Source organism: Lepidochelys olivacea (genome assembly GCF_965140295.1).
Source record: "Lepidochelys olivacea isolate rLepOli2 genome assembly, chromosome: 1".
NCBI classification, from domain to species: Eukaryota; Metazoa; Chordata; order Testudines; family Cheloniidae; genus Lepidochelys; species Lepidochelys olivacea.
This window is the reverse complement of record NC_140411.1, coordinates 18390094-18401821: the sequence shown is the minus strand read 5'-3', so window position 1 is coordinate 18401821 and position 11728 is coordinate 18390094. Positions and strand designations below refer to the sequence as shown.

At 47.3% G+C, this 11728-nt stretch overlaps 1 protein-coding gene across 2 annotated transcripts in view; it reads left to right on the top strand.

Moving 5' to 3' along the window:
- Positions 1–10397: 10397 nt before the first annotated feature.
- Positions 10398–11728, top strand: part of NARS2 (asparaginyl-tRNA synthetase 2, mitochondrial) — a 90633-nt gene continuing 89302 nt past the window's right edge. For both annotated transcript variants that reach the window (XM_084646500.1, XM_084646499.1), the window contains exon 1: positions 10398–10625. In XM_084646500.1, the coding sequence (XP_084502626.1) occupies positions 10488–10625 (138 nt within the window). In that variant the 5' untranslated portion in view covers positions 10398–10487. The remainder of the gene's footprint in view (positions 10626–11728) is intronic.

Sequence of the window (11728 nt, the reverse complement as noted above, 5' to 3'; positions counted from 1 at the left end):
GGAAGGGGCAGCACGGGGTGCAGGGCCACAGTGTGGTCACCGGTGGGGTCCCCCCATACTTTTAGGAAGCTTCTGCCTTTCCTGGTCTCCAGCTGAGGTTCAGGAGACAGAAAAATCTGTGGATGGGAACCCCCAGCTGTTTCTTTGTCAAAGTGTACATTTTTGCCCACATCCTCTTTCCTGCCAAAGAATGGCCACTTACCCAGGTGATGGTCCATTTGATTTTGTTGACACCTGGATGAGGGGTCAGCTTGCCTTTTGTCTCTGGGGAACTGGTTTATGGCAGATCCCCAGACTTGAAACATGTCTTAGTAATACCATACAGCGGAATCTTATAACTTTACATACAGAGTTGCCACACATATTTTACCAGGACAATAATGATCTGTGAATTATGAGTTTTCAAATGATACCTCACAAGGCATACTTTGTACAAAATTATCATAATCCTGTGAAAGGGGTGAACACAGGAATACTGACCATCACACCCTCCTCTGCACACAGCAACAGAGAGCACAGGAGGCTACCAAAGAGCTAAGGTTAACTCATCATTATCAAACACTTTCAGATACCTAGGTAAGTTGCCAGATATTAATTAGAGTCACTATTATTTATTCTTCTGGATATGTGTTGCACTCGGAGTATCTGACCATCTATCCATGTCTCCATGCAACAGCTGGATCCCCAATGGCAAATCAGTTTCCCAAAGTCAATGGTTCCAGTGAAATGAGCAAATGGTACAATCCGGGATCTGCAATTTCTTTTCCCACAGATCAGTTTCTCTAAAGTTTCAGAGGGCAGTGGCATTAGCTATCTGGGGCTAACCTAGAGAAAAGTTCAACTACTGAGGAGTCTGCAGGAGGACAACCTTAGGCAGAGCCATATTGTCTCTGGAGAAAAGGCATGGAGGAGACTGAGATGGGGAGGGACTCTTAACAAAGGATGATGGCTGCTGTATGCATTCAGGGAATTAGGGGAAGATTTACAAACATCCCTTCAGGGAGTGTAGAGGGATCTAGTTACAGAGCAATCAATCAACAGTATTGCCCCCATGAATCCCCAAGTTCCACACTGAACAGACTCAGAAAGATTCCATTAGTAAAGAATCAGAAATTCTTGCTTGACGTGATCCAAAGTCTCAGGAGCTAACTCAGGACCCCTGCAGGGAGAGAGAGGGAAGAGACAGAAGCACTTGGGGACAGGTGGGGGAAAGGGGAATTTTCTCTTACAGGCTCCAGGAAGTACTCTAGCACAGTGGTTCTCAGACTTCAAGACTGAGCATCCCACAGCTAAATCTCGCAACTGCTTGGCCGATCAACTTTATCATTTAAATTGGTGTATCAAGAATGGATTTTTAGTTGATACTGTACTTCAAAACAATCCATGTCCTACCATCTGAGAACCACTGCTCTAGCAGCCCCTGGGTGGTTCCTGCCTTGTACCGAATCAAGGTTCCACCTGACTGTCCAGGGTCTGATTTCCACAGATGGTGGGGCATAGGGCCCCAGTATAAGGGGAGCTGCAGAGACACCAGCTACAACTTTATCTTTGCTGCTCCTCTCTCCAGCTCTACAGCACATTCAGCCAGGCACTCCTGTATGTAGGAAGGAATTAACAGAGTGCAGAGGGAAGCTGGAAATTATCTAGAGGCTAGGTGGCAGGATGTCAGAGCCCTGGGCCAGCTGGAGAGACAGTTCCTGTAGGGTGAAAATTCCAACCCCGATCCCCATTTTTACTCAGTTTAAGAAGAGTCTAGGAATCACTGTTCAAAGGAGAAAAGGCATCAGGGAGGGTAACCAGTTCTTTATTTGTGGAACGATGGGGCAGTCATTCATGCTTAGGCTGGAAAAATATTCAGAGATGTTGTGTGACGTGCATCCAGCATTTTAACCTGTGCAATCCTTCTGCCAGGTGAAGTCGGCAGCAACCAGGACTGGATTCAATATCTAGGTGTTCCTTTTCAAAAATACAATACAGAACCAGCTTGAGCTCCCACCCAGTAACCTGGGAAAATTACACACCACCTTTGGACGCCTCTAAAAGGCAATACGTCCCCTCTCTCAAGCAGAGTCTGAGTGCAGAAAAGAAACTTTTAATGAAAGCACGGAAGTTGTCATAAATATAAAGGGAAGGGTCACCGGGGCGAGGTGGGTTGCTGGAGAACGGGGTGGTGGGACGATAAGGGGTCTGGAGGGTTCTTTGGGAGGTAGGTGGGGCTTTGGGCGGCCCCCGGTAATAGGGTGTGGTCTGGGGTGGTCCCTTCTCGTCTCCGCTCCAACTGCGACCAGTTTTCTTCTTCTCTGCCACCTCCACCCATCTGGCTCCAATCTCTCCTGCCTCGATTACAGTTTTGGGTTTCCCATCGAGGATGTATCTTTCTATTTCCTCAGGAACACCCTCTAAGAATTGTTCCATTTGCATTAGGAAGGGCAAATTTACTGGAGATTCAACACTTGCTCCTGATATCCAGGCATCCCAATGTTTCACAATGTGGTAGGCATGTCGGGTAAATGACATGTCTGGTTTCCACCTTAGGGCTCGGAACCTCCGACGAGACTGCTCGGGTGTTATCCCCATTCTGACTCTCGCCTTGGATTTAAACAGTTCATACTTGTTCATATGTTCTTTAGGCATTTCAGCTGCCACCTCAGCTAAGGGTCCACTGAGCTGCGGCCTCAGCTCTACCATGTATTGGTCAGTAGAGATGTTGTACCCAAGGCAGGCCCTTTCGAAGTTTTCTAAGAAGGCCTCAGTATCATCACCTGCCTTGTAGGTGGGGAACTTTCTGGGATGGGAAGTGGTACCTGGAGAAGGATTGCTAGGGTTTGTTGGTATATTCTGCTGGGCCTTTATCCTCTCCATCTCCTCCACATGCTTCCTTGCCTCCATTTCCCTCTTGTGGGCAGCCTCCTGTACCTCCTTCTCCAGCCGCATGAGTTCTATCTGTCTTTCATGTTCCCTTTGTTTTTCCTCAGCCTGAAATTTGGCTAATTCCAGCTGTAGTCGAGCCGAGGATTTGGCCATTCTAACCTCTCTGTTTTTAACTAACTTTACACCCGAGGTTTAGAAATAAACAAACAAAACTTGGCTGTAAAATTTTTCTGTGCTGGAATAGAATACCTATTCTCTGATAGTGATTGTCAGCCTACAGAAAAGGACAATTCCCTTGTCTCTGCTCTGGGCCCAAATTAAAGCAAAAAACCTCCAACTACTTGGAAACCTGCTTACCCAGCCCAAAGAAAAAAAAATTTTCTTTTCAAACCTGTGCTCCTTGTAAAACAAAAAAAAAATCAAAATCCTAAAAAAAACCCTGCCACTTTTGTCTCCAGGCAAATGGGTAGAGCACACACCCCCTATTTACTTTTAGGAAGAAAAGAAAAAAAAAAAACCTCTGGGTTGGAAGACTGTGAATTTCCCTGCAGGAGTTAAGTACCCTGCCTCCAGGCAAAGAAAACCTGCAATTCACAAGATAATCCCCTTTTGTCTCTGCTTGGCCACAAAGCAGAGAGAAACCAAGCTGCTTTCAGTTTCAAAGCTGCTTCCTGGACTTCCTAAAAATTCCTTTTTAAAATCTGTATTTCTAGTTCAAAAAATCTCAACTGGATCTCAAAATGATTTCAGGTTAATCCCACCACTGTGCCACCATGTCACGGTTCCTCCCCCACTCTGAACTCTAGGGTACAGATGTGGGGACCTGCATGAAAAACCTCCTAAGCTTATCTTTACCAGCTTAGGTCAAAACTTCCCCAAGGTACAAAATATTACCCCCGTTATCCTTGGACTGGCCGCTACCACCACCAAACTAATACTGGTTACTGGGGAAGAGCTGTTTGGACGCGTCCTTCCCCCCAAAATACTTCCCAAAACCTTGCACCCCACTTCCTGGACAAGGTTTGGTAAAAAGCCTCACCAATTTGCCTAGGTGACTACAGACCCAGACCCTTGGATCTTAAGAACAATGAACAATCCTCCCAACACTTGCACCCCCCCTTTCCTGGGAAATGTTGGATAAAAAGCCTCACCAATTTGCATAGGTGACCACAGACCCAAACCCTTGGATCTGAGAACAATGAAAAAGCATTCAGTGTTTTACAAGAAGACTTTTAATAAAAAATAGAAGTAAATAGAAATAAAGAAATCCCCCCTGTAAAATCAGGATGGTAGATATCTTACAGGGTAATTAGATTCAAAAACATAGAGAACCCCTCTAGGTAAAACCTTAAGTTACAAAAAAGATACACAGACAGAAATAGTTATTCTATTCAGCACAATTCTTTTCTCAGCCATTTAAAGAAATCATAATCTAACACATACCTAGCTAGATTACTTACTAAAAGTTCTAAGACTCCATTCCTGTTCTGTCCCTAGCCAAGACGACTACAGACAGACACAGACCCTTTGTTTCTCTCCCTCCTCCCAGCTTTTGAAAGTATCTTGTCTCCTCATTGGTCATTTTGGTCAGGTGCCAGCGAGGTTACCTTTAGCTTCTTAACCCTTTACAGTTGAGAGGAGCTTTCCCCTGGCCAGGAGGGATTTCAAAGGGGTTTACCCTTCCCTTTATATTTATGACAGAAGTCATTCATGCAGGATTCACTCGGGGCTTCTCTGTGACAGAGAGGGAGAAACCTGGCAAAGGGGCACAAGTGCAGAGGAGGGCTGAGAGAGATGAGGTGACCCTCCTTCATCCCAGAGAAAGGTCCCCTGCTATTTGGGTTTTGTCCATTCCTGACCCATGTATTGCTCTGGGCTGGATCCATCAAAAAGTGCCAGTGGACAACCGTGTTTCATTCATTTCTAGCAGGAACAGAGGGATGTTCTAACCCTTGGGGGCCCAAGGAGATTGAGTCTCAAAACCACAAACCCTCCCAGCACCTATGCAGATCTTGAGATGGGATTTTGACAATATTCCCCCAAAGCTGAGAATGTAGACTTGTGCAAGGTTGGAGCAATGCTTAATTAAAAGCGAAAATAATTCTTGCCCTCTCCTGCCTTTTCCCATTTGATTTTGCTGCTGCCTGGTCCCTCCCACTGCTCCTGCACTTCCTGGCCACATTATTGCTCATCTGCAAAGCAGAGAGACTGTATGGTCCAGTGCTCCTCCCACCCCACTCCCATGCATGGCAAGACTCTCCTAGAGCAGTAGTTCTCAACCAGGGGTACATGTACCACTGGGGTATGCAGAGGTCTTCCGCGGGTACATCAACTCATCTTGATATTTGCCTTATTTTACAGCAGGTTACATAAAAAGCACTAGTGAAGTCAGTACAAACTAAAATTTCATACAATGACTTGTTTATACTGCTCTATATACTATACACTGAAATGTAAGTACAATATTTATATTCCAATTGATTTGTTTTATAATTATATGGTAAAAATGAGAAAGTAAGCAATTTTTCAGTAATAGTGTGTTGTGACACTTGTATTTTTATGTCTGATTTTGTAAGCAACTGGTTTTTAAGTGAGGTGAAACTTGGGGCAGGCAAGACAAATCAAACTCCTGAAAGGGGTACAGTAGTCTGGAAAGGTTCAGAGCCACTTTCCTAGAGAACTGGAGTAGTTTGCGGAAAGGCAGCTTGGTTTCAGCAGTAAGCAAATCTTGTCTGTCACAGACAATCTAACTAACAGCTGCCAGATGGACAAAGGGATGTGACCCCGCTCAGGGTTCTGGGTTCATATCAAAACCAACTTTCTCTTGAGAAATTCAGCAGCTGGAGGCGGCTTTAATGCACTTGTTCAGAGAAGTTACTAGAAGAGAGTTCACGTCTCCCTATGTGTATAACTGACCAATCCCCTTCAAGAGAGTGTCAGTGGAGATCAAGGCCCAGATGCTCAGCTGGTAGAAGTCAGCATAGCTCTGCTGAAGCCAATGGAGCTGTGCCCGTTTGCACTGAATGAAGAGCTGACTCAAGAGTCTGAAGTTCATGTTAATGCCTCATACGCTCCCTGTCTTTGACTTTAGGCAGCTCAAGGCTGCTCATCCATCGTACATAGTTTCTTATGTGCACTCAGCACTCTGGTATCTGAGCAAAAAAAAAACAAACAAAAAACCCCAAACTATCCAACTATTCAGGGTTTAACCAGCAAAACTGTTAATAAACCCAAAGTCACAGTAATATTGCTGCCTCCTGACTCAGTGTCAGTGCTGAGCCTGCCTGCCTGACCCATGGCTGAGCTGAGGCAAAACTTCTACCTCAACACGAGGAGCGGATGAAGGATATGCCAGCAGGGACCTTCCCTGCCTTTCATCCAGGAGCACTGGAGAGACATCACAGGAATGGTCTCTGTAACAGTAGGACACAGGTGAGTAGCCTACAGACCCCTGGGGGACACCTCTATTTACCTCTCTCTATTCTGAAAACTGACTATTTATTCCTACCCTTTGTTTCCTATCTTTTAACCAGTTACTGATCCATGAGCGGATCTTTCTTCTTATCCCATGACTACTTAGTTTGCTTAAGAGCCTTTGGTGACGGATCTTGTCAAAGGCTTTCTGAAAGTCTAAGTACACTATATCCACTGGATCACCTTGTCCACATGCTTGTTGACCACCTCAAAGAATTCTAGTAGATTGGCGAGGCATGATTTCCCATTATAAAATCCATGTTGACTCTTCCCCAACAAATCATGTTAATCTATGTTTCTGATAATTCTGTTCTTTACTATAGTTTCAAACGAGTAATTGCCAGGATCACCTCTGGAGCCTTTTTAAAAATTTGGTGTCACATTAGCTACCTTCCAGTCATCTAGTACAAAGAAAAGGAGGACTTGTGGCACCTTAGAGACTAACCAATTTATTTGAGCATAAGCTTTCGTGAGGTACAGCTCACTTCATCGGATGCATAAAGTGGAAAATGCAGTGAGGATTTTTTATACACACAGTCCATGAAAAAATGGGTGTTTATCACTTCAAAAGGTTTTCTCTCCCCCTACCCCACTCTCCTGCTGGTAATAGCTTATCTAAAGAGATCACTCTCCTTACAGTGTGTATGATAATCAAGGTGGGCCATTTCCAGCACAAATCCAGGGTTTAACAAGAATGTCTGAAGAACAGTGTTGGGGGGTGGTAGGAAAAAACAAGGGGAAATAGGTTACGTTGCATAATGACTTAGGCTTGAATAGAGACTGGGAGTGGCTAAGGTAATGGTATCCAATTTGCAAATTAATTCCAATTCAGCAGTCTCTCGCTGGAGTCTGGTTTTGAAGTTTTTCTGTTGTAATATCACAACTTTCATGTCTGTAATTGCGTGACCAGAGAGATTGAAGTGTTCTCCGACTGGTTTATGAATATTATAATTCTTGACATCTGATTTGTGTCCATTTATTCTTTTACATAGAGACTATCCAGTTTGACCAATGTACATGGCAGAGGGGCATTGCTTGCACATGATGGCATATATCACATTGGTAGATGTGCAGGTGAACAAGCCTCTGATAGTGTGGCTGATGTGATTAGGCCCTGTGATGGTGTCCCCTGAATAGATATGTGGGCACAGTTGGCAACGGGCTTTGTTGCAAGGATAGGTTCCTGGGTTAGTGGTTCTGTTGTGTGGTATGTAGTTGCTGGTGAGTATTCGCTTCAGGTTGGGGGGCTGTCTGTAGGCAAGCACTGGCCTGACTCCCAAGATTTGTGAGAGTGATGGGTCGTCCTTCAGGATAGGTTGTAGATCCTTGATAATGTGTTGGAGAGGTTTTAGTTGGGGGCTGAAGGTGACGGCTACTGGCGTTCTGTTATTTTCTTTGTTAGGCCTGTCCTGTAGTAGGTGACCTCTGGGTACTCTTCTGGCTCTGTCAATCTGTTTCTTCACTTCAGCAGGTGGGTATTGTAGTTGTAAGAATGCTTGATAGAGATCTTGTAGGTGTTTGTCTCTGTCTGAGGGGTTGGAGCAAATGCGGTTGTATTGTAGAGCTTGGCTGTAGACAATGGATCGTGTGGTGTGGTCTGGGTGAAAGCTGGAGGCATGTAGGTAGGAATAGCAGTCAGTAGGCTTCCGGTATAGGGTGGTGTTTATGTGACCATCGCTTATTAGCACCGTAGTGTCCAAGAAGTGGATCTCTTGTGTGGACTGGTCCAGGCTGAGGTTAGGCTTGAATAGAGACTGGGAGTGGCTAAGTCATTATGCAACGTAACCTATTTCCCCTTGTTTTTTCCTAACCTCCCCTCCCACACACACACACTGTTCCTCAGACGTTCTTGTTAAACCCTGGATTTTGTGCTGGAAATGACTTGATTATCATACACATTGTAAGGAGAGTGATCACTTTAGATAAGCTATTACCAGCAGGAGAGTGGGGTGGGGAGAGAGAAAATCTTTTGAAGTGATAAACACCCATTTTTTCATGGTCTGTGTGTATAAAAAATCCTCATTGCATTTTCCACTTTATGCATCCGATGAAGTGAGCTGTAGCTCATGAAAGCTTATGCTCAAATAAATTGGTTAGTCTCTAAGGTGCCACAAGTCCTCCTTTTCTTTTTGCGAATACAGACTAACACGGCTGCTACTCTGAAACCTGTCATCTTGTACAGAAGCTGATTTAAATGATGTTACATACCACAGTTAGTAGTTCTGCAATTTCATATTTGAGTTCTTCCATAAGTCTTGGTTGAATACCATCTGGTCCTGGTGACTTATTACTGTTTATCAATTTAATCCAAAAATGTGTTCATTACCTGTATCTCTCCCAGAAAATTCAGTGGAACTGGAGAACAGACCTCTTAGGGAGGTTGGTTGGGCCAGATCACAGGACTGGCTACACCAGAATACTACGCGTGCCCCAGACTGATTCCCCTGCCCCAGATTCCTATATCCTCTTGTTGGTCTTTCAAGAGAAACTCAAAGACCTGAGTTCACCTGGGCCTTCTGTAGCATGTGGACGCATCAGCTATTTGGGGGCAAATTAAGAGGAGGGGCTGTAAAGCAGCAGAAGAAGCTGGAGGGAGAAGAGGCACTTAGTGTGAGTGAAGGCATTAGAAGAGAAACAGCAAATCATCAAAGCTGGGCAGATTAAAAGCTTTTCTCCTCCCCTTTCTCAGAGCCCAATGGGGCTTCTTTCCCAGTGCTGGGGACTCTGCTCACCAACTCTTTTCTCACCTGGAGGGTCTGTGCAATGAGGCATGTGGTTTCTCAGCACATCATCAGTAACTCTGTTAGAGGTCCCGCTCAGCAGCTCCCAGCCCCCAAAGCCACTGCAGCTCAGAAGGGGAAGAATACAGGAAAAGCGAGGCCAGGAAGACCTAGGTCTCACTGGGATTCCCCCCCCCAGAATGAGAACTTCTTTGCAAAACTCAGAGGAAGAAGTTTCTGTAGAGGGAAGTACAAACTGGGCCGAACAAGTAGCCAAGCAGCTCGGACACACGAGGCGCGTGTGTTAATTTAACCCACTTTGTCCCACCCCTGCCTCTTAACAGCACTTGGCCCCTGGAGAGCTGCCTTTCACCCCAGGGGACTCAGAGCAGTGTACAGGGGTAGAGAGTCAAAAATTGTTATCTCCCTGGCCTAGGATGAGCAAGGAAGGCACAGAGATGGGGTCTTCTTGCCCAGAGGTTAGGCAGGGATTAGTGGCGGAGCAAGAACAGAGCCCAGGGGTCCTGACTCCTGCCCTGCTCCAACAGGATCTCTCGCCCTTGCCTGGGCTGGGACCCAGGAGTCCGGAGCCCCGCCCCGCCCCGCGCCCGGGCTCTGGGGCTGGGACCCAGGAGTCCGGAGCCCGCTTCCCTCCGAGCCCTGCGTCCTTCTTTTGCCTCACCACGTTACATATCATTTGCATATAAAGTAGCTCATTTGTATAATACGTCTCCTCTCGGCAACACCTGACCCGACCCCGCCTGGCCCTGGCCCCCGCCCCCGGCGCCGGGGTCTCCACAGGAGGCGGCCCCGCCCCGCACGCAACCCGGCCTCTGAGCCGCGAACTACACTTCCCAGAGCACCTTGCGCCCACGGGAGGTACTTCCGGACATCGCCTCGCCTCCTGATTGGTTCGTCGAGGCCCCTTGCGGCGACCTTGGCCGCGAGGGGTCACGTGAGCGCGCGGTGCCGCCTGCTTGCTTTGGCCTCACGTGGGTAGAGCGGGCCGGGGCCCCGGGCGCTTTACGCGGGGCCTTCCTCCCCCGCCCCCTCCTCCGGGCAGAGCGGCTGCGGCGGCCTGGGCGGGCCCTGGCCTCCTGGAGCCGCGGGGCAGGGCCCACCGCGAGACAGGACGAGTAGGGGCAGCTGGGCCTGGGAGCCCTCTGGAGATAGGGGGCGGCGGCGGGGCGGGGCGCAGCTGGCCCTGGGGGTAGGGCGGGGGCATCTGAGAACAGGGCAGCGGAGGCTGCGTGGAGTCTCTTTCCGTTGCCCGGAGGGGTGGCTGCAGGGGGCTGGCGGGCGGGCGCGGCAGGGGGCGCGGGGAGACCGACGTGGGAGCGGCGTCGGGAGGCAGGAGGGGCGCGGTCTGAGGCGGGTCTCGGCTGTTAGCCGCGGCGGGGCAGGTGCGGCAGGCCTTCGGCGATGTTTGGGGCCCGGTGTCTGCTCCTGGCTCTTCGCCCTTGCTCCTCTGCTCCTTGTCCCAAGCCCGCGCAGGCTGCGAAGCTGAGGGTCCGCGAGGCGCTAGGGGCCCAGGAGGTGAATCGTGATATTAAAGTCCAGGTCGGTGGGGGGTTTTATGTTGTTAATTCACGTAGTCATTTCTGTGAAGTTCTTCTTACTCCTGTAGCTCTGCCGTTTCTGAAGATCATCTTCTTGCAGAGGCTTCTCCAGAGTAGCTGGTTGGGCTCTGCGGCTGCCTGCCTGCCTTTGAACTGAAGATGTAAATTCCAGCTGGAGGAGACATACCCATGCTGGTTCTGGTCTCGCTAGTGCACTAAAAACAGTCGTGGGGCAATGGCAGGAGGGGCTTTGAGTGGTGCCCCAATAAGCCTGTAACACATACTCACATTCTCCCTTTGCCCTATAGGGAACAGGAGCGCCCTATACTTAGCCTGTTCCACAAATTGAACACCGCCTCTGCTACATTTTACAAGACCTTGAACTGTAGAATACCATCAAATGCTCTACTTTTGCTTCCCCTTAATAAAACTTCCGTGCCACACTCATCTCCACTGCACTGCTAATGATCTTTGGGCTCTTCTAATGACACAGCCTATATAACACAGTGATGAAATGAGATATATCTCCCAAAGTTCATATGCATTTTTTAACTTTGATCACACATACAGGCCTCAGAAAGAGGAGCTCACGTACACCCCCAGAGGGCCACAGTGGCCCAGATCACCTTGTATCACAATTAGAGCTCTTCTAAGCTGCTGTATCTTATTCCTTCACCACTCAGTACAGCCACACCTCACACAGTGAATGCAGCTGGAGTGCATGAAGATAATTCTTAAGGACTATTGCTAGCTCCAGGGGGACAGAATCAAGGTTTCATGGGCATTTATCTTAATTCTGTGATTTCCTTGTTTTCACAAATGTGAGTTTTGCTGAACTGGACATTCTGGAAGGGTGCATGTTATCACCAGGCAACTTTAACTCTGTGCTAACAAAGGTTTTGTCAATTTTTTAATTTTAAATTTAAGTCCAGCTAGAAAACTTTGTTTTAATTTGAGAACCACCCAAAACAGTGAAACATTTCTATGGATTCTGCATATGTAGAGTGCGTAGCACAATGGGTTCTAGTCCATGATGAGGTGTTATGATAATATAAATAATAGTAATATTAATTGGTTTTGATTTTTTTCCCTTAAACAAAGCCT